At 51.7% G+C, this 22,808-nt stretch overlaps 1 protein-coding gene across 3 annotated transcripts in view; it reads left to right on the forward strand.

Annotated features, from left to right (window-relative positions):
- Nucleotides 1-22,808, forward strand: part of LOC140392880 (rap1 GTPase-activating protein 1-like) — a 297,081-nt gene that overhangs the window by 249,576 nt on the left and 24,697 nt on the right. For 2 of the 3 annotated variants that reach the window (XM_072478632.1, XM_072478634.1), the window contains 7 exons: nt 8,407-8,490; nt 9,464-9,564; nt 11,220-11,373; nt 16,449-16,604; nt 17,456-17,527; nt 19,997-20,083; nt 20,941-21,075. In XM_072478632.1, coding sequence (XP_072334733.1) covers nt 8,407-8,490; nt 9,464-9,564; nt 11,220-11,373; nt 16,449-16,604; nt 17,456-17,527; nt 19,997-20,083; nt 20,941-21,075 — 789 coding nt within the window. The remainder of the gene's footprint in view (nt 1-8,406; nt 8,491-9,463; nt 9,565-11,219; nt 11,374-16,448; nt 16,605-17,455; nt 17,528-19,996; nt 20,084-20,940; nt 21,076-22,808) is intronic. The other variant, XM_072478633.1, reaches the window with a different exon arrangement.

Genomic DNA, 22,808 nt, shown 5'->3' on the forward strand with positions numbered 1-22,808 from the left:
GGCCTCCAAGTACCTTTCGATACACCCCCTCACCTTCCCACACACCACCTCGTCCGCCAGCAGTCCCACATCCAGCCGCCACAACGGGCATTGGTCCCTCTCCTCTCCGAGCTCCAGTTCCACCCAGTGCGGGGCATGGTCCGAAACGGCTATAGCCGAATACTCCGTCCGCTCCACCCTCGGGATGAGCGCCCTACCCAGAACAAAGAAATCTATCCGGGAGTAGGCTTTGTGTACATGGGAGAAGAAAGAAAATTCCCTGGCCTGCGGCCTTGCAAACCGCCATGGGTCCACTCCCCCCAACTGATCCATAAACCCCCGAAGTACCTTGGCCGCCGCCGGCCTCTTTCCAGTCCTTGATTTGGAGCGGTCCAGTGCTGGATCCAACACTGTATTGAAGTCCCCTCTCATTATCAGGCCTCCTATCTCCAGGTCCGGAATGCGCCCCAACATGCGCTTCATGAATCCTGCAGCATCCCAGTTCGGGGCGTATAGGTTTACCAACACCACCCACGTCCCTTGCAGCCTACCGCTCACCAATACATATCGCCCTCCATTGTCCGCTGCAATAGTCTTGGCCTCAAATGACACCCGCTTTCCCACCAATATTGCCACCCCTCTATTCTTCGCGTCCAGTCCCGAGTGGAATACCTGTCCTACCCATCCCGTTCTTAGCCTGACCTGGTCCGCCACCTTCAGGTGTGTCTCTTGGAGCATGGCCACGTCTGCCTTCAGTCCCTTTAAGTGCGCGAACACTCGAGCCCTCTTCACCGGCCCATTCAGGCCCCTCACATTCCACGTTTTCAGCCGGCTTGGAGGGGCTCTCACCCCCCCCACGCCCCGCCGACTAGCCATCTCCTTTTCTGGGCCAGTCCCGTGTCCACGCCTCCCTCACCCTCCAGTCCCCCAGAGGGGGGACCCCCGTCCCGACCACCTCTTCTGTGTCCCATTCCCTTTCGGCCAGTGCAGCAGCAACCCTTCCCCCCCGCCCCCCCCCCGCTTCCCCCCTCCCCTCCCCCCGCTAGACCCCTGTCTAGCTTTATTGCTCCCCCATGTCACTCCCGTAAGCCTGCTGACCCCGGCTTCCCCCGCCGTCCCATTGACCTCCCCGCGTGGGAGTCTCCCAATCCATATGCATTCCTTCGTTCCCCTTCCCGCCTTTCTTCCCGCGCGCGGGAAAAAACCCCGCGCTTTCCAAAGCCCTCTCCGCCCCCTCTGGCGCAGCTCCTGTCTCTCTCTCCCCCAGCCCATGTAACATTTCCTGAGCGTGATTGACCCCCTATATACAACAACCATCACACATCAAACCCCAAAACATCCCCCCACCCTCACAAACCCTCAGTTAGAGTCCAACTTTTCGGCTTGTACAAAGGTCCACGCCTCCTCAGGCGTTTCAAAGTAATAGTGACGGCCCTTGTATGTGACCCACAGTCGTGCTGGCTGCAGCATTCCGAATTTCACTGCTTTCCGGTACAACGCCGCTTTGGCCAGGTTGAAACCCGCTCTCCGCTTTGCAACCTCCGTGCTCCAGTCCGGGTATATTCGGATCTCTGCATTGTCCCACTTACTGCTCCGCTCCTTCATGGCCCATCTCAGGACCCACTCTCTGTCCGTGAACCGGTGGAACCTCACCACCATCGCCCTTGGTGGCTCATTTGCCTGGGGCTTCTTCGCCAGCACCCGATGTGCCCCGTCCAACTCCAGCGGCCTCGAAGGGGCCTTCGTGCCCATCATCACCTCGAGCATCATGCTCGCGTATGCCCCAGCATCAGCCCCCTCCACTCCCTCAGGGAGACCCAGGATTCGCAGATTCTTTCTCCTCCACCTGTTCTCCAGGTCTTCGAGTCTTCCCGCCCACCTCTTGTGTAGCGCCTCGTTCTGCTCCACTCTCACCGCCAGGCCCACAAGCTCGTCCTCGTTCTGACTGACTCTTTTCTGTACCTCCTGGATCTTAGCTTCGTGGGCCTTCTGCGTGATCCCAAGTCCTTCAATTGCCAAAAGCATAGGCGCCAACATCTCTTTGCGCATCTCCTCGCGCTGCTCCTCGAAGCAGCACTTGATGAACTCCTGCAGCTCCCCTTTGTCCCTGGCCGCTGCCATTTTGTTTTCTTTCCTTCGCTTCTCCCGTTGCTCCAGTGCTGCTCCTTTGGCCGTTACACTTCTGGTCCGTTTCATAGAAGTTGGCAGTGTTTGCTTCACCAGTCTGCCCCAAAAAGTCTATGGAAACTCCTGAAAAAGGCCTGAGAGTCGGCTCCAGACGGGAGCTGCCGAATGCGCGACCTACTCCTCCATGGCCGCCACCAGAAGCCTCGTCCCTGCTTCTTCAATGGCCCTGGTAGATCTTTTCACAGTTGTTCCCTCTGCTGCTAGAATTCACCTTTGATAGAGTCAAGCCAGATTGCAGCTGTAAGCTTGCCCTTCCCCCGCCTGCATGCTGGAAGAGGCCCTCGTCTACTGCTGCAGCTCAAGCCAAATCTATCACTGTTTCTGCCGGGTCTGGTAGCCAAAAGACACAACACTCCTGGGGGACACTGTCAGGGGAATGCTGCAGCCTTCTTCCCACACCGGGAAATGTCAAACAAGTGCCGTGGGGGCCCTGTAAAAGAGCCCAAAAGTCCGTTCCAAGCAGGAGCTGCCGAATAGGCGACCTAGCTCTGCATAGCCGCACCCGGAAGTCAAAGATATCTCCTCTAACCCGCGTCCCTGCACGTCCTCTACATAAATGCCATGACCAGTGATTCGTTTACCGTTCAAAACTGTGGAGGAGCCATCCACATAAATCTTAAGAGGAGCATTTGTGTCTGTGGGCTGGGGTCTCTGGGGTGTAGTACCTGGTTTCGGTGGAGCTGATTTGGGTACAAAGGGTCCTGTATTGCGCCTGGTAGTGATGATCTCACACTCATGTGGGGTGCCGGCATACTGTAAGTCCAAAGATGTGCAGGTTAGGTGGATTGGCCATGATAAATTGCCCTTAGTGTCAAAAATTGCCCTTAGTGTTGGGTGGGGTTACTGGGTTATGGGGATCGGGTGGAGGTATTGACCTTGGGTAGGGTGCTCTTTCCAAGAGCCTGTGCAGTCTCGATGGGCCGAATGGCTTCCTTCTGCACTGTAAATTCTATGTTAATCTATGTAAATTATCTGCGAAAACCGTGTGTGTCTTAGTTCTTTTAACCGCAATGTCCCGTCCTTGTAGGAGTAGGGTCCATCGTGCTGCGCGAATTTGGCTGACTGCGCCGTCCTTTAGTCTACCGTCTGGTAGAAGTTGGGTTGGGGTGTGCTGTATTAAAATGGTTACAGGGTTGAGTCCTGTTCTGTAGGCGAAGTATTGTACAGCCCAAACAACTGCGAGCAAGTGCCTTTCGCAGGCAGAAAATCCTGCTCTACTGGATCGAGAACTTGTGTGGTGTATGCTACGGGGCCTAAACGATCGTGTCTTTCCTGGAGGAGCACGGCTGAAAGGGTTCTGTCGGTGGTGGCAACCTCAATTGCAAATGGGGCGAGTGCGTTTGGTAACTGTAAAGCGGGAGCTGTGCTCTGGGCACGTTTCAATGCATCTACGGCATCCGTGTGCTGTGGAAGCCATTCCCATGGGGCTTGCTTTTTTAGGAGCTCGGAAAGAGGGGCTGCCTTTGTGGCAAAACCGTCTATGTAGTTCCTGCAGTAGCCAACCAGTCCTAGAAATGACCGGAGAGCTGTAACATTATGGGGCAAGGGTAATTTAACAATGGAGTCAATGCATTTCTGCTCGATCTCGCGTTTACCATGGGTGATTACTGTGCCTAAATAAATGACTTTTTCTTGTAGAATCTGGGCCTTTTTGGGGTTTACCTTACATACGATTTCGTGAAGGAGTCCTAATAATTCAGTAAGAATCAAAATGTGCTCTCCCTTAGTGTCTGTCTGTAGAAGCAAGTCGTCTACATACTGGACAAGGCAATCGGGTCAGGAAAACTTAGCTAATCCATTTGCCAGCTGTCGGTGGAAATTGGAGGGGGAGTTGTGGAAGCCTTGTGGTAGGCACGTCCATGTGTATTGCTGTCCCTGGAAGGTGAAAGAAAATTTGTATTGGCACGCTTTAACCAATGGAATGGACCAAAAGCCATTGCTGATGTCCAAAACCGAGAAAAAGTTTGACTGGGGTCTCTGTTTTAACATTGTCTCGGGACTCGTGGCTACGGTGGGGGCTGCTAATGGGATCACTTTGTTTAGTTCCCTATAATCGATGGTCAGTCGCCATGACCATCGGGTTTCCTGACGGGCCAAATTGGGGCATTGTTCGTTGAGGCAACTGAACGAAGTATGCCTTGGTCAAGTAAACTTTGGATGACCTTTGCAATTTCTCCCTCTGCTTGTTGGGGAAAACTGTACTGTTTTGGGGGTTTGGGGTCGGGTCCTGTGATGTTTACTAAACTGGCTATCTTGCCGCAGTCGTGCTTGTGCAGGGCAAAAGAAGCTTTGTGTCTCTGCAAAACGTCTCTTAACATCTTTGTCCTAACTAATGGTTCGTGGATCAAACCAGAAGTCTCCCACTGCGCTAATCCTGTGTGCGTAGTTTCCAACTGTGAGCATGGTGGGGGCTCATGCTGCCTTTGCCATTCTCGACACACATTTATTTATGGGATCGAGCGAAAGATTGTGGGAGCTCATAAAGTCTATCCCCAAAATGTGTTCGGCTGTCTGGGGTAGATCTACGAGAACGATGGGGTGTTTGGTTTTAATGTTGCCTATCTGAATCACTACAGGGGCTGTAATGTGTCCCTGCTGCAAGTGTCCTGTGAAACCGCTGAGGGTAATGGTGTCTGTGGTGGGCCATGTATCCCGTTGTAACATTGTGGAGGAATTTAGCGTGGTACGGGACCCTCCTGTGTCCCAAAGAAATTCTACGGGGTGTCCCCGGACTGTGCCTGCTACTACCGGTCTTCCGGACTTGTCCCAAAGGGTGTCGCAGACCCAAGTTGGGGAGTCCGAACACCGTCAATCGGTGTCGTTCATGTCTGCGTTTTCGGAACGGGCGCTAACACTATGAATGGGCTTGGCTCTATTCTTATTAAGGGTATTTGGCTGCTGGTTTCGCTGCTGTTTTGGGGGCGCTTGACATTGTCGTGCGTAATGTCCTAACTGTCCACAATTGTAGCACTCTTGGGATTTAGGCTGCTGTGGGATGTTTCTTCCCTCGTTTACCCATGTGGGGTTTTGATGTGTCCTGACTGGATGCATGTTAGCATCTGCCTGCTCTTCATCTGTTTTTCTGTATTCTGACTTTCCCTGAAGGGACTGTTCCCAAGCTCGGGATAATCTCTTTAGTACCCATTTCTCATTGTGGGTACCGTCTGAGGGGTCATAATTGGCGCAAGCTCTCTGCCCTGCTTCGGTCACGTGGGAGACTAGGATTCAAGTCCATTTGGCCATATTGTCTGGTGTCAAATGGGCGCGGGCTAACTCTCCAAATACTGCTGTGAAATGAGTCCAAAGGCGTCCAGCAAACGCTGTTGGGTGCTCGGTCTTTTTCTGCCTACATTTATTGAGGCCTTCTACGGGATCTCCCTTATTGCAGCCGATCGCATCTAGGATCGCTGCATGCATTTCCTTGAGAGTACCTCCTCCTACATTTTGTGGGTCGGGAAGTGCTGCCACGACTGAGGGGTCGAGGTTCAAAACTGTGAGCTTAACATGCTCTCTTTCGTCCAGGCCGTACATGGTCGCCTGTTGTTTAACCCTTGCAAAATAATTGTGTGGGTCCGATGTGGGTAGGAACGGTTTGATTTTGTCACACGCGTCCCTTAATTGGGTAACGGTTAATGAGGTGGTGTAGAGAAAATCGAGGTCTCCGTTTGTTGTGGCCCTGCGCTGTGTGGTGACAGGGTTCATGGGATTGTGCACTCCCTGTACGGTCCGGGGATGGGGGTGCTTTCCTTTTCTGAGTTTTATCCTGAGTACATGTTCCATGTACATAGCGATGGGCAGTTTCATTTAACTCCTGCCAATCGGGGCCATTTCCCTGATCTAACTGGTGTCCGAATGTATTCTGGAATCCATTTTGCACTGAGAGCAGGGATTGCAGGTAGGCCTTATCATATTGTGACTGAAAGCTGCTTCGGTGAGCGAGGCAAGATTGGTGTGCCCATTTGACATCAGCCATCTCCTTGTCCTTCGCTGCTAACTGCTCTCTAAGTTGCCTGTTAACTTTCTCGCAAACGCTAGCGTCTCCCTCACTATTCTTCTCTCTGTCCTGAATTCCTCTGTGGAGCGTCTTCACAACTTCCTCTGTGCCTCGCAATTGTGCCAAGCAGGACATGATTACCATCGGCTCACAAGCTTTTCCTAAGCTTTTCTTATGAATCTCGGTCAGGTTCGCCCACCAAGTATGCCCTATACTTCCGGGACCTGTTTCGTCATTTGCACAAAATTCACTCCAAAGGGGCCATCCTTTCCCTTTTAGATATTTCCGAATTTCCTCTTCCCATATGGGACACTGCTCTGTTCTATTGGTCGCTGCGACCTCGAATTCCTGAGGTTCACAAGGCGTTCCATTGCCTTCATTGCCATCTCTTCTGTTATCTCTGGGTTTCTACCCTAAATTTGGAACAGGGGGGAATAAAGTGGTGATGCAAACACGGGTACGGCTTAAGCTATTTTCCGGTCTACAAAATTCCCGACAGTTTTACGCAACAAAATCTATCAAGGTTACCTTATATCCCTTATTAGTACGAATGCAAATAACACACTTCCGAATCTTGGAGGTTTGATCGATATTGGTCTTACGCTTGTGGTTTTTATTTTTTCCAATTGGTTTTCTAATTCAAATTTGGGTTCTCTCGGCGTGACAAAGCCACTTCTAGATCGAGTCCCGTCAGATGTCACCAGTAATGTTGCTCTGTTTACTTGCTATAAATATGGCGGTTAATAAGGTCGCTTTTCTTAATCCTAATTATGAGTATGCTTTCAGAGTCGCCAGGTATCTCTCGATACCGCCACAAGGTTCAACCCGAATACCGATCAAAGAGCCAATACACCAGTTAGTTAGTTCAAAGTCAATACTACTTTATTTACACACAGTATGATTTATTCATGCACAATAACACTACAGGCTAAACTATATCTATCACTAACACCTATACTTAACACCGGGTGCCCACTTAGGTCAGAGGAACAATGGCCGTTGTTCGGATCTGAGGCTGCTGGGGTCGAAGGAGGGTACAGGAGTACAGCTAAGGTCGTCCGTCTGGTAGCGAGCGTTGACCTTGAACTTACTTGCTTCTGGTGGTGCTGGTGGCAGTGTCTCTCCGCTTGAGAGCCAAATCCAAGAGAGTGAACCTTTGGCGGGGGTTCCTTCTTATACTTGAAGGGGCTTTGTGCGCTTTTAGGCGGGCCTTAAACTTGGTCCCAATTAATTGGTCAGCTTCTTGAATATTGTCATCGATCTGAGCCAATAAAGGAGCGGGTGCCTTGATGGCTGGGCATGTCCTAGGTGGCCGTTGGCCTGGCTTTGTTTGTGTCTTTTGGTTGGGGTAGTGGCGTCGGAATGTCTGGGACAGTATCGGCTACCTGAGCACTCGTTCTTTGTTTCCCGGAGATGGGTCATCAATATGTAAATCGACCCAGAGTTTCGGTTCCGCCTTCCAAATATACATTCAGGCTCTGTGCCTGCTTGTTGCTTTGTATTGTCCATTTTTCCCTATAGGGTCTTCGGGTGTCCATTTTGTATACTGAAAGTGGCCATCCCAGATGGCTACACTTCACAGCGCCAGGTTCCCAGGTTCGATTCCCCGCTGGGTCACTGTCTGTGCAGAGTCTGCACATTCTCCCTATGTCTGCGTGGGTTTCCTCCGGTGCTCCGGTTTCCTCCCACAGTCCAAAGACGTGCAGGTTAGGTGGACTGGCCATAATAAATTGCCCTTAGTGACCAAAAAGGTTAAGAGGGGTTATTGGGTTACGGGATAGGGTGGAAGTGAGGGCTCAAGTGGGTCGGTGCAGACTCGATGGGCCGAATGGCCTCCTTCTGCACTCTATGTTCTATGTTCTATGTTCTAAAGAGTAAAAAAGTAATGTGCGAATCACAGAGATGGGATTAATAATAATAATAATCTTTATTATTGTCACATGTAGGCTGACATTAACACTGCAATAAAGTTTCTGTGTAAATAGGAAACCGAGGGAGAGTCAGAAAAGGAGAGAAAGAAAGAAAAATGATGCGGAATTGAGTGAGGGTCACAGAATGAATGAAGGAGAGAAGACAGTGAAAGAGATTGAGTCAGAGAGAGAAAGACAGATACATACAGAAAGAGGAATATTGAAGAGAAGCAGCAAGTGAGAATATGAGATTGACAGTGGAAAAGACAAGGAGATTGTTCCACAATGACTGGCTGGCTTCACTATGATGGTGCTATTACTGTTTCTTCCTGCCAGGCCTCTGAGCTGATTGTTGCCTTCGATGAACATGTCATCACCAACAAATTCAAATTTGGATTAATCTACCAGAGACACGGGCAGGTTAGTGTGAGCACCACAAAATCATCACCCTGCATGTTGTGAAAATTCCGCCTTCATTTCATTAATATCACACCCACTGTCTCGCCATCCATCTCAACATTGATCCCAAACTGCCATTGGATAGTGCCAGGGGGATTTACTCAGCATCTAATCCCGTGCTGTACCTGTTCTGGGAGTGTTTGATGGGAACAGTGTAGAGGGAGCTTTACTCTGTACTTAACCCTGTGCTGTACCTGTCCTGGGAGTGTTTGATGGGACAGTGTAGAGGGAGCTTTACTCTGTAACTAACCCCGTGCTGTTCCTGTCCTGGGAGTGTTTGATGGGGACAGTGTAGAGGGAGCTTTACTCTGTAACTAACCCTGTGCTGTACCTGTCCTGGGAGTGTTTGATGGGGACAGTGTAGAGGGAGCTTTACTCTATATCTAATCCCGTGCTGTACCTGTCCTCGGAGTGTTTGATGGGGACAGTGTAGAGGGAGATTACTCTCTATCTAACCCCGTGCTGTACCTGTCTGTAGCACCATCAATCACACACGAGGCGAGACGTAAAGAACTTCAATCGAGGCTTTATTGAGCAGACTTGTTCAGACTCGTTCCCCAGCAGCTCACTCACAGAATGCAGCTGCGGGGATTAAACCCAGATTCTTATATCCCTCCTATCTGGGTGGAGCCCAGTAGGTGGAGGATCCAATCGGGATCCAGCATCTGTCCTCCAATAGCTGCTCGGCATTCCTGGTGTACCGTATTACCCCTAATACATACCACCACACTGTCCTGGGAGTGTTTGATGGGGACAGTGTAGAGGGAGCTTTACTCTGTATCTAACCCCGTGCTGTACCTGTCCTGGAAATGTTTGACGGGGACAGTGTAGAGGGAGCTTTATTGATTAGATAACCTCCAATCTGTTTTTATATCTTTATCTCAAACCGGTTTTTGTCTCTTTTTTACTCTGACTGCTGATGTTCCCTGCACAGATGACAGAGTCGGAGCTGTTTAGTAACAACGAGGAAAGCTTCGCGTTCCAAGAATTCCTGGAAATATGCGGTGAAAAGATTCAACTTCAGGACTTCAAGGGGTCAGATGATGGGGACGAGCGGAAATTCAACCAAGGGTCACTCGATTCAGCCTCTCCCTAACCCAGGGGTCACTGGACAGGGATCAGAGAAGGAACCCGGGCTGATTCACTCCCCCCCTAACCCAGGGGTCACTGGACGGGTTTCAAGGAAGGAACCTGGGCTGATTCACCTCCTCCCTAACCCAGGGGTCACTGGACAGGGATCAGGAGCAGGAACCCGGACTGATTCACTCCCTCTCTAACTCAGGGTTCAATGGACAAGGATCAGGAGCAGGAACCCGGACTGATTCACCCCCTCCCTAACCCAGGGTCACAGGACAGGGATCGTGAGCAGAAACCCGGACTGATTCACTCCCACTCCCTAACCCAGGGTCACTGGACAGGGATCAGGAGCAGGAACCCGGACTGATTCACCCCCTCCCTAACCCAGGGGTCACTGAACAGGGATCAGGAGCAGGAACCCGGACTGATTCACCCCCTCCCTTACCCAAGGTTCACTGGACAGGGATCAGGAGCAGGAACCCGGGCTGATTCACCCCCTCCCTAACCCAGGGGTCACTGTACAGAGATCAGGAGCAGGAACGCGGGCTGATTCACCCCCTCCCTAACCCAGGGGTCACTGGACAAGGATCAGGAGCAGGAACTGGGCTGATTCACCCCCTCCCTAACCCAGGGTCACTGGACAGGGATCAGGAGCAGGAACCCGGGCTGATTCACCCCCTCCCTAACCCAGGGTCACTGGACAGGGATCAGGAGCAGAAACCCGGACTGATTCACCCCCTCCCTAACCCAGGGATCACTGGACAGGGATCAGAAGCAGGAACCTGGGCTGATTCACCCACTCCCTAACCCAGGGTCACTGGACAGGGATCAGGAGCAGGAACCCGGACTGATTCACCCCCTCCCTAACCCAGGGGTCACTGGACAGGGATCAGGAGCAGGAACCCGGACTGATTCACTCCCTCCCTAACCCAGGGTCACTGGACAGGGATCAGGAGCAGGAACCCGGACTGATTCACCCCCTCCCTAACCCAGGGTCACTGGACAGGGATCAGGAGCAGGAACCCGGACTGATTCACTCCCTCCCTAACCCAGGGTCACTGGACAGGGATCAGGAGCAGGAACCCGGGCTGATTCACCCCCTCCCTAACCCAGGGTCACTGGACAGGGATCAGGAGCAGGAACCCGGGCTGATTCACCCCCTCCCTAACCCAGGGTCACTGGACAGGGATCAGGAGCAGGAACCCGGACTGATTCACCCCCTCCCTAATCCAGGGATCACTGGACAGGGATCAGGAGCAGGAACCCGGGCTGATTCACTCCCTCCCTAACCCAGGGGTCACTGGACAGGGATCAGGAGCAGGAACCTGGGCTGATTCACCCCCTCCCTCACTCCCAACCACAGGGGTCACTGGACCGGGATCAGGAGCAGGAACCCGGGCTGACTCTCCCCTCCCGTACCCAGGGGTCACTCGGCAGGGATCAGGAGCAGGATCTTGGGCTGTCTCTCCCCTCCCTTACCCAGGGGTCATTGCACAGGGATCAAGAGCAGGAACCCGGGATGATTCTCCCCCTCCCTAACCCAGGAGTGTAAGCAGTGAGGACATAGTGATGATGCAAGAATGGGGAGTGGGTGTCAATGGCCACTTCTCCAGCACTGGCTATTCATTTTGTTTCAGATTCCGTGGTGGTCTGGATACTAACTGTGGCCAGACAGGTTCAGAGTCCATCTACACAAGGTACCAAGGGAAGGAGATCATGTTCCATGTCTCTACCAAACTTCCGTTTACAGAGGGAGATGCACAGCAGGTTAGTGAGACAAGGACTAGGTCCAAATCTAAACCTAAACAGCCTTGTTTCTGGTTGATGTGACCATCAATTCACACGAGACGGAGAGTTGAAGTGAACAGTGGTTTTAATCAGCTAGAACTGTGCCTGCCTGCGACTGCTCTGTACTGAGAGCCGCCTGCAGGGCAGCAGATCTATATACCTCCCCAGAGGGGGCGGAGCCCACAAGGGCACCAACATGATACAATGTAATGTAATGTAATACAGTGAGGAATGGTTGCCGTAATACATTCACCCCCTGTTAAAATAATTGAGGCGGGGGTGCAGTGGCCCACAGGTTGAGTCTGTCCAGCGCCTTAATCGTTTGCTGCGATCACCTGAGTTCTGGTTTCGCTGCGGGCACGGGTGTTGAACTCGTCGCTGTGGGCACGGGTGTTGAACTCGTCGCTGCGGGCACGGGTGTTGACTCCGGGAGCGTGTCCTCTGGAGCTTCACCCCGTAGGTCGGCGATGGGGGGAGGGGGTGTAGGAGGGGGGGGTGTAGGCCATGCAGTGCGGGAGCGATGTTCGGTGTAGGGTGGGGGGGTAGATGATGGTCATAGGGGAACCTGTGGGGGCCAGGTCCCGGAGCGAGACTGTATCTTGTCGGCCGTCGTGGTGCGCCACGTCGGCATACTGGAGGTTGGCGTGAAGGAGCTGGACCCTCTCGACCAGGGGGTCAGACTTATTGCTCCTCACATATTTTCGGAGGAGTACAGGCCCCGGTGTCGTTGCCAGGACGGAAGTGAGACCCCGGAGGTGGATTTCCTAGGGAAAAAAAATAGGCGGTCATGAGGGGTCTCGTTCATGGCTGTGCAGAGATGTGACCTAATGGAGTGGAGCGCGTCGGGGAGGTCCTCCTGCCAGCGGGAGACTGGGAGACTCCTAGAATGTAGGGCCAGGAGGACAACCTTCCATACCGTCGCGTTCTCCCACTCCACCTGTCCGTTTCCCCGGGGGTTGTAGCTGGTAGTCCTGCTCGAGGCGCTGCCCTTACCGAGCAGGTACTGACACAGTTCGTCGCTCATAAACGAGGAGCCCTGGTCACTGTGGACGTAAGTGGGGAAACCAAAGAAGGTGAAGATACTATGTAGGGCCTTAATGATAGTGGCCGCGGTCATGTCGGGGCAAGGGATTGCAAAGGGGAAGCGGGAGTACTCATCAACGACGTTGAGAAATACGCATTGCGGTCAGTAGAGGGGAGGGGCCCTTTGAAGTCGATGCTGTGGCGTTCGAAGGGCCGGGATGCCTTCACCAGGTGGGCCTTATCTGGTCGATAGAAGTGCGGCTTACACTCCGCGCAGATGTGGCAGTCCCTGGTCATGGCCCTGACCTCCTCGGTGGAGTAGGGCAGGTTGCGGGCCTTGATGAAGTGGAGAAGCCGGGTGACCCCTGGGTGACAGAGGTTGTTGTGGATGGCCCGGAGTCAGTAATCTTGTGCGCTGGTGCATGTGCCGCGGGACAGGGCATCTGGGGGCTCATTGAGCTTCCCAGGACGATACACAGTATCGTAATTATAGGTGGAGAGTTCGATCCTCCACCTCAAGATCTTATCATTCTTGATCTTGCCCCGCTGTGTGTTGTCGAACATGAAGGCTACCGACCGTTGGTCGATGACGAGGGTGAACCTCCTACCAGCGAGGTAGTGCCTCCAATGCCGCACAGCTTCCACAATGGCTTGAACTTCTTTTTCGACTGAGAGTGTTGAATCTCGGAGGCGTTGGGGGTACGGGAGAAAAAGGCTACGGGCCTGCCTACCTGATTAAGGGTAGCGGCGAAGGCGACCTCTGACGCATCGCTCTCCAAACTGGAAGGGGATGGACTCGTCCACCAAGCGCATCACGGCTTTGGCAATATCTGCCTTGATGCGGCTGAAGGCCAGGCGGGCCTTAGCCGTCAGTGGGAAGATGGTAGCTTTGATCAGTGGGCGGGCTTTGTTCGCATAGTTGGGGACCCACTGGGCATAATACGAAAAGAGCCCGAGGCATCTTTTCAGGGCCTTGGGGCAATGGGGGAAGGGGAGGGGGAGTTGCAGGAAGGGGCGCATGCGGTCGGGGTCGGGCCCATGGACTCCGTTTTCCACGACAGAGCCGAGGATGGCTAGTCGGGTTGTGCGGAAAACGCATTTCTCCTTGTTATAAGTGAGGTTGAGGGCTTGGGCGGTTTGGAGAAACTTCTGAAGGTTGACGTCGTGGTCCTGCTGATCGTGGCCGCAGATGGCAGCACAGTAGCATTGTGGGAGCAGCACGGTAGCATTGTGGAGGCAGCACGGTAGAATTGTAGATAGCACAATTGCTTCACAGCTCCAGGGTCCCAGGTTCGATTCCGGCTTGGGTCACTGTCTGTGGGGAGTCTGCACATCCTCCCCGTGTCTGCGTGGGTTTCCTCCGGGTGCTCCGGTTTCCTCCCACAGTCCAAAGATGTGCAGGTTAGGTGGATTGGCCATGATAAATTGCCCTTTGTGTCCAAAATTGCCCTTAGTGTTGGGTGGGGTTACTGGGTTATGTGGATAGGGTGGAGGTGTTGACCTTGGGTAGGGTGCTCTTTCCAAGAGCTGGTGCAGACTCGATGGGCTGAATGGCCTCCTTCTGCACTGTAAATTCTATGATTCGATGGTGACGTTGTCCAAGTGCAGAAATGTGGCCCGCAACCCGTACTGGACCACCATTCGGTCCATCATCTTTGGAAGACCGAGACCTCATTGGTGATGCTGAAGGGGACCCGGAGGAAGTGGAAGAAACGGCCATCTGCCTCAAAGGTCGTGTAGTGGCGATTTCCGGGCAGATTGGGAGCTGGTGGTATGCGGACCTCAGATCTACCATGGAGAACACCCGGTAGTGTGCAATCTGATTAACCATGTCCGCTATGCGGAGGAGGGAGTACGCATCGAGGTGTGTATACCGGTTTATGGTTTGGTTGTAGTCTACAACCAACCGGTTCTTCTCCCCGGTCCTGACGACCACCACCTGGGCTCTCCAGGGGCTATTACTGGCCTCGATGATCCCCTCCCTCAAGAGCCGCTAGACCTCGGACTTGATAAAAGTCCTGTCCTGGATACTGTACCGCCTGCTCCTGGTGGCGACGGGTTTACAGTCGGCGGTGAGATTCGCGAAGAGCTGGGGAGGATCGACCTTTAGGCTCACGAGGCTACATACGGTGAGAGGGTGTATGGGGCCCGCCAAACTTCAGGGTCAGGCTCCTGAGGCTACACTGGAAGTCCAGGCCCAACAGGAGAGGAGCGCAGAGATCGGGGAGGACATATAGTTTTAAATTGGCGTACTCGGCGCCCTGTATCGCGAGGTTCGCGACACAGTATCCCCGGACCTGCACTGAATGGGATCCGGAAGCGAGGGAGATTGTTTGGAATGTGGGGGAAATTTGGAGAGAACAGCGCCTTACCGTGTCTGGATGTATGAAGCTCTCCGTGCTCCCGGAGTCAAACATGCAGGGCGTTTTGTGCCTATTGATCCGGACGGTCATCATCGAGTTCCTGAGGTGCTTGGGGCATGACTGGTCGAGGGTGACCGCGCCAAGTTGCGGGTAGCCGGCGTGGTCGGAGGAGGTGGGTGGTCCCAAGATGGCTGCCCCCGTCGGTCGCATGTGTCGGGCGGCGATGAAGATGGCGGCCCCCGTCGGTCGTACGCGTCGGGCAGCGATGAAGGTGGTGGTCAAGATGGCGGCCCCCATGAGTCACACATGGCGGGCCGTGTGGGAGATGGCAGCCAAGATGGCGGCCCCTGTGAGTCACACGTGTTGGGTAGAGTCAAAGATGGCTGCCCCCACAGACAGCACGAGGCAGATGACGCGTCCGGAGGGGGCGGTGCCAGCAGGCACGCAGCCACGCTGCGGGGTCTGCGGGTCTGTGAATCTGAAAGTCGGGCCTGCGATTTAGAGGTTTTGGATCTGGCCAGGGAAACTTTGGCAAAGTGTCCTTTCTTGCCGCAGTCGCTACAGGTCGCGTTCCGAGCCGGACAACGCTGCCTGGGGTGCTGGTGCTGGCCGCAGAAACAGCAGGGCAGTCCCCCGGGTTAGGCAGGCACCGCGCGGCACAGGCCTGGGGCACCCTCTGGTTGGGTGTCCACGAGGGGGTCGCGTGGTCGGAGGGGAAAGCGTTGAGGCTCTGAAAAGCTACTTCTAAGGAGGTGGATAGTTTTACCGTCTCTTCTTGGTCAAGGGCGCCCTTTTCAAGCAGGCGCAGTCTGACATAGTTGGACCGGACTCCAGCCACAGAGGCGTCCCGGATGGCGAGTTCCATGTGCTGTGAGGCCGTGACATCCTTGTAGTTGCAGTTTCGCGCGAGTATTTTCAGGTCGCGTCGGTATTTCTCCAGCGATTCCCCGGGGCGTTGGTGGCGAATGGTGAGGAGATGCCACACGAACACTTCGTTCACCGACCTCACGTATAGCCTTTTTCGGATCGCGACCGCGTCTGCATATGTAGTCGCTTCCTCGATCTGCACGGAGATTCTGCGGCTCACCCGGGCGTGGAGGAGGCTCAGTTTCTGTTCCTCGGTGACGGAGGGCAAGGAGGAGACGGCGAGGTAGGCCTCAAAACAGTGGAGCCAGTGCGAAAAAATCCCTTTGGCTTCAGCGGCCTGTGGGTCGAGTTCCAATCGATCAGGTTTGAGGGCTGCTTCCATTGCGATGTTGTAGCTGATTAAATTGATGCGACCATCAATTCACACGAGACGGAGAGTTGAAGTGAACAGTGGTTTTAATCAGCTACAACTGTGCCTACCTGCGACTGTCCTGTACTGAGAGCCGCCTGCAGGCAGCAGATCTATATACCTCCCCAGAGGGGGCGGAGCTAGGGGCAGGGCCCACAAGGGCACCAACATGATACAATGTAATGTAATACAATGGTCCATAGGTGGAGCCCACAAGGGCATCAACATAGTACAATGTAATACAATGGTGAATGGTTGCCATAATACATTCACCACACTGGTTTACACAGTCACCACTGTAGGCTGATGCTCTTTGGTTTACTTGCAAACATTTGTTGGTTTTTTTTCCCAGATTGTATATGTTTCAATTTGCAATTTTGATTTCTTTGTAGCTCCAACGAAAGCGACACATTGGAAATGACATAGTGACGGTGATATTTCAGGATCAGAACACACCCTTCTGCCCAGACATGGTTGCATCAAACTTCCTTCATGCGTACATCATCGTGCAGGCTGAGCAAACACAATTCGGGGAACAGTTTTACAAAGTGAGGGAATATTTAGGAAATGTTCATGGTCTCAACATCCCCTCTCTATTTCTCAGGGAGATATCTGTACCCTGACAGGTGTCTCCCAGTCGACCCTCTCTCTCTCAGGGAGATATCTGTTCACCGACTGTTGTCTCTCAGTTCCGCTCCCTCTCAGGGAGAAAGCTATACACTGACTGGTGTCTCTCATTCACCTTTCTCTCTGAGGGTTATATCTGTACACTGACTGGTGTCTCCCAATCTTCTCCCCCTCAGGGAGATATCTGTACACAGACTGGTGTCTCTCAATTCCCTCGCTCTCAGGGAGATATCGGTACACTGACTGGTGTCTCCCAGTCTCCTCTCCTTCAGGGAGATATCTGTATACCGACTGGTGTCTCTCAGTCCTCTCTCTCAGGGAGATATCTGTACACTGACTGGTGTCTCTCTGTCCTCTCTCTCTGGGAGATACCTGTACACTGACTGGTGTCTCTCAGTCCCCTCTCTCACAGGGAGATATCTGTACACTGACTGGTGTCTCTCAGTCCCCTCTCTCTATCAGGGAGATATCTGTACACTGACTGGTGTCTCTCAGTCCCCTCTCTCTCTCAGGGAGATATCTGTACACTGACTGGTGTCTCTCAGTCCCTCTCTCTCAGGGAGATATCTGTACACCGACTGGTGTCTCTCAGTCCCTCTCTCTCAGGGAGATATCTGTACACCGACTGGTGTCTCTCAGTCCCTCTCTCTCAGGGAGATATCTGTACACCGACTGGTGTCTCTCAGTCCCCTCTCTCTTAGGGAGGTATCTGCACATTGATTGTTATGTGTTCCATGTCGCAGGTTATTAAAATCTCTTTCACTACCTGCAGGTTTCTGTTACTGCTCGAGACGATGTTCCATTTTTTGGACCGCGACTGCCAGCACCAGCGTTCTTTACAAAGGTAAGCAAATTCTCTTATGCGCCATCCCTGGAACCTTTCTTGTGAATCTTCTTGCAGTCTCTCTGAAGTGTGGTGCCAAAAACTGGATACTATACTTCAGCTGAGACATTCACTAATGCCCTACCCAATGGAGTCACTTCACATTTCTGTGCATTGCCCGCCCATACCACCAACATGTCTGTAGTTTTGAAGGTCTGCACTATCAAAGAAGAACAAAGAACAAAGAAATGTACAGCACAGGAACAGGCCCTTCGGCCCTCCAAGCCCGCGCCGACCATGCTGCCGGTCTAAGCTAAAATCTTCTGCACTTCCGGGGTCCGTCTGCCTCTATTCCCATTCTATTCATGTATTTGTCAAGACGCCCCTTAAACGTCAATATCGTCCCTGCTTCCACCACCTCCTCTGACAGCGAGTTCCAGGCACCCACTACCCTCTGTGTAAAAAACTTGCCTCATACATCTCCTCTAAACCTTGCCCCTCACCACCTTAAACTTGTGCCCCCTAGTAATTGACCCCTCTACCCTGGGGAAAAGACTCTGACTATCCACTCTGTCTATGCCCCTCATAATTTTGTAGACCTCTATCAGGTCACTCCTCAACCTCCTTCGTTCCAGTGAGAACAAACCGAGTTTATTCAACCTCTCCTCATAGCTGATGCCCTCCATACCAGGCAATATCCTGGTAAATCCCTTCTGCACCCGCTCCAAAGCCTCCACATCCTTCTGGTAGTGTGGCGACCAGAATTGAACACTATACTCCAAGTGTGGCCTAACTAAGGTTCTATACATAATGTGCCAATTTTTACACTCAATGCATGCCGTATGCCTTCTTGACTACCTTCTCCACCTGTGTTGCCACTTTCAGTGACCTGTGGACCTGTACACCTAGATCTCTCTGACTGTCAATACTCTTGAGGGTTCTACCATTCACTGTATATTCCCTACGTGTATTAGACCTTTCAAAATGCATTACCTCACATTTGTCCGGATTAAACTCCATCTGCCACCTCTCCGCCCAAGTCTCTAAACAACCTAAATCCTGTTGTATCCTCTGACGGTCCTCATCGCTATCCGCAATTCCACCAACCTTTGTGTCGTCTGCAAACTTACTAATCAGACCAGTTACATTCTCCTGCAAATCATTTGTATATACTACGAACAGCAAAGGTTCCAGCACTGATCCAATGGTCAATGGTCCCCAGCCAACGGTTCGCAATGCTGCCAAGTTTCATCTCTTACAATCCCAGACCAGACCCCAAGAGTGGCTGGGATACTGCACTGAAATCCCAATATTTTAGTTTACTTTGTAAGTCTGCAGAAAGAATGATTCGCTCAAGGGGTGATTGGATGAAGAAATAGGGAGTGGCTATTTTTTTAAGATAATATTATTATGGATACAATATTAACTTTTTAACTTCACACCCAAAATAAAAAACAGCTTACACTAACTACTCCTTATACAGCACTGCTCAATTTCCCATTAAACAAGTAAAGAAACATCAGCTCTCAATCTATCTTGCTGTGGGAGAATTGTGAACTCAGCGTCAGGCAGATCAGAATTTAACTCCTCTCTCCAATTTCTCCAAAACCATTGCCTCGGTAAAACATTTCAAAATGTTTCTCTGCCTTCCTTGGCTCCAGGCAACAATGACCTGCAGACTGCAAAGCGTGGTTACTCTCCAGGGTCTTTCCCAGTCAAACCACAGTCCAGTCTGAAAAACACATTCCTTTGTCAATTTCACCTTCTGGCTGCTAAAAGCACCCAGGCCCTGCAAAACAGAATTATTTTAAAAAATCATGTCCACTGCATTCAACACATTCTGACTCTAGGCGTTTAACCCTTAAATTACCCAATACGTAGAATCCAATATTCCCAATGTTTTCCAGCCGTCAAAAGTGTCATCTGCAGATTTTGAAATTGTCCCCTGCGCACCAAGATCTAGATCATTAATACACATCAGAAGAGGCAAGTGTTCCAACACTGACCCCAGGAGAACTCCACTACAAATCTTTCTCCAACCTGAAAAAAATCCATTGGCCACTACTCTGTTTTTTGTCCATGTATCCATGGACTGTGCTGCCCTTTTATTCCATGACCTGTCCTGCGAGTGTTTGCTGATATGTGCACTGTGTCAAATGCCTTTTGGTAGCCCATGTACACCACATCAGCAGCATTACCCTCGTTAAACCCGGTGCTGTACCTGCCCTGGGAGTATTTGATGTGGACAGTGTAGCAGGTGCTTTGTTCTGAATCTAACTCCGTGCTGTACCTGTCCCGGGAATGTTTGATAGGAAGACTGTAGAGGGAAATTTACTCTGTATCTACCCCATGGTGTACCTGTCATGGCAATGTTTGATAGGGACAGTGTAGACGAAGATTTACTCTGTATCTCACCCTGTGCTCTACCTGTCCCTGGAGTGTTTCATTGGGACAGTGTAGAGGTAACTTTATTCTGCATCTCTTTCACAGGGCCCAGCCTTTCGCGAATTTCTACTCTCCAAACTCATCAACGCGGAGTATAGCAGTTACCGATCAGAGAAATTTTCTGCATTGGAGGTACAATATTGGGGAGCTGCCACTTCTTAAATCTCCTCTCCCTCTTCTTCAATTAACAGGGAGTCTCCTGTTCTCCCCATTCCTCTTCCTAAATCCCAACATTGATGCGAAGTAGAAATATATAAGCTAGAAATGCTTAGCAGGTCAGAGAAGCATCAGAGAATCATAGAATCCCTACAGTGCAGAAGGAGGCTATTCGGCCCATCGAGTCTGCACCAACCCTCTGAAAGAGCACTCCCCCAAGCCCATTATTCCAATATCCCCTTAACCTAACCTACAAATCTTTGGACACTAAGGGGCAATTTAGCGTGGCCTATCCACCTAACCTGTACATCTTTGGACTGTGGGAGGAAACATACGCAGACACAGGGAGAATATGCAACTCCACACAGACAGTCAATTGAACTGGATCCCTGGCACCGTGAGGCAGCAGTGCTAACCACTGTGCCACCCTGCCGCTGAGAATGAGAGACAGAAAGAGGCCATCCAGTCCATGGGAACTGGGAAAGGTAGGGGATGGAAAGAACCTTGAGCACAGTTTGTTTGGGACAAGGAGAGAAGGAATATCCAAGACTGGAAGATTGAATGAGAGACGAGTTTGTCTTTCATGGCCAAAGGTGTTAAAAGTCTTGGTAACGCAGGAGACCAGAATCCAAAACAGTTTTTCTCTGAATTTCACTGAACTATCCCATCTCTAACTTTTCCCAGTTTTGGCAGAAAGTCATCGGCCTGAAGCCTTAACTATATTGTTCTCTGTCTACGGATGCTGCCGGCATTAGTCTGTTTCGATTTCAGATTTCCGACAGCCGCACTATTTTGCTTTCCTCGGGGTTAATGTATTTCCCCTAACCCTCTAGGCCAGGACCAGAGGAGCGCTCTTGAGCATTCTGTACGAGGAGCTGCATTGGAAGAGCCAGGCCATGTTGGGTATCAGAAGTAATGATGTGGAGAAGGTTGAAGATGGAGACCGAGGATTCTTTGAGCACTTCAAGGTGGGTGCACAGGACAGACTATACTATCTGCTTTACCTTCAATGGCAAGATCACCCCCTCCGCTCTCCCCATCATGGCATCAAGCTTAGGCTTCTGTGTTCTTTTTCCCTCTTTGCTGGATCCCAAATCTACTATCTGATCTTTGCTCCATCACATGGTCCCATCGACGAGCCCAATATGCTGGCCTCCATCACACTCCATAGAATCCCGACAGTGCAGAAGGAGGCCATTCGGCTCATCCAGGCTACATCAACCCTCTGAAAAAGAACCCTGCCTTGACCAACTCCCCTGCCCTGTCCCTGTAACTCCCCCGAAGCTGCACATCCTTGGACTGTGGGAAGAAACCCACACAGACAAGGGAGAGCGTACAACCCCAACACAGACAGTCACCCAAGGTTGGAAGTGAACCCGGGTCCTTGACGCTGTGAGATAGCAGTGATAACCACTCTGCCCCAGTGCCAAGTGTGGGAGCACAGATTGCAATGAGGATTTTGATTTCCAAAGGCGTTTGGTAATATGCCACATGATCGGTGACAAGATAAGAGCTTAGGGTGTTGAAGGTAATATATTAGCATGAGGACTGGCTAAAGAAAAGGAATCAAGGGAGTTGAGATAAATGGGTCCTTTTCAGGTTGTAACCGTAGGCATCAATCTATATCAATGACTTGGATGAAGGGACCTAAGGTATTGATGTGGATTCTCCCTTCAATGATGCTCCAGTTGGGAATTTGCCCTAGCATGCCCTGACACATTGGACCCCAAGGCAGGTCAAGGGGGGTCAGAGCATAACTGAGGTGCCCCCAAAGTCCATCTGAAGGCCTCCCACACCCACATCCCCACATCAAAACTCCTGCCCCTACCCCGCTGACAAGTAGAGACATCCTCTCTCCAGCATGGGAATAACGGCTCACCCTCCCATCAATGCACATGAGGGCATCCCTCCCCCCACTGATGCCCCCCAGCCCCGCTATCAGACCCCCTCATCAGACCCCCATCAGAATCCCCAATAGAGACCCCCATCAGATCCCTATCAGAGATCCCTATCAGAGACCCCCATCAGACACTCCCAACAGAAACCCCCAACAGACTCGCCCATCAGAGACCCCTACCTAAAAACTGAAGAGCAGTCCATGCAGTACAGTGAAAGATCACTGCATTTTCACTTGCCCTTCCCTTACATCTGCTATCTCAGAAGCAAGTGTTTAAAGCAACAGCTGTTCCAAGTGTTAGAGGCTTCCTCCAAGTGCAGTACACTTCAAAGGGCTTCAAATTCCTCAACAGCCTTTGAAATGCAGATTTTCCATTAAATTCGACAATATATTGCATTAGCCAGTGATTGACAGTTTTATTTATCTAGGCACAGCGGCTTAGGGAATTTGTTTATATTTAATTCCCTTCAAACTTGAATACATTTCCATTCCCCTGCTTTGATGCTGACCACAATGTTTATTAACACTCTTGCTATGATTGATAGTTCCTCACCACATCAAAAGCAGTTAAGTGCTTTCTGCTGTGAAAGCAGAAGAAGTGGGAGAGGTTGACCCATTATTTCTGTGGGGTAGGGGAATGATGCCCTTACTTGTCAGCAGGAGGGGTGGGGGGGGGGGGGGGTGGTTGCATTGTGGGGTGAGGGGGAACAGCTGCCGGACCTTGGTACAAGGCCACCCACTAAAATGTCGACCTAATACTGGGATTCTGACAAAATCCAGCGATCTTTCCACCATGCATAAATT

The sequence above is a fragment of the Scyliorhinus torazame genome, chromosome 16, assembly GCF_047496885.1.
Source record: "Scyliorhinus torazame isolate Kashiwa2021f chromosome 16, sScyTor2.1, whole genome shotgun sequence".
Lineage (NCBI taxonomy): Eukaryota > Metazoa > Chordata > Chondrichthyes > Carcharhiniformes > Scyliorhinidae > Scyliorhinus > Scyliorhinus torazame.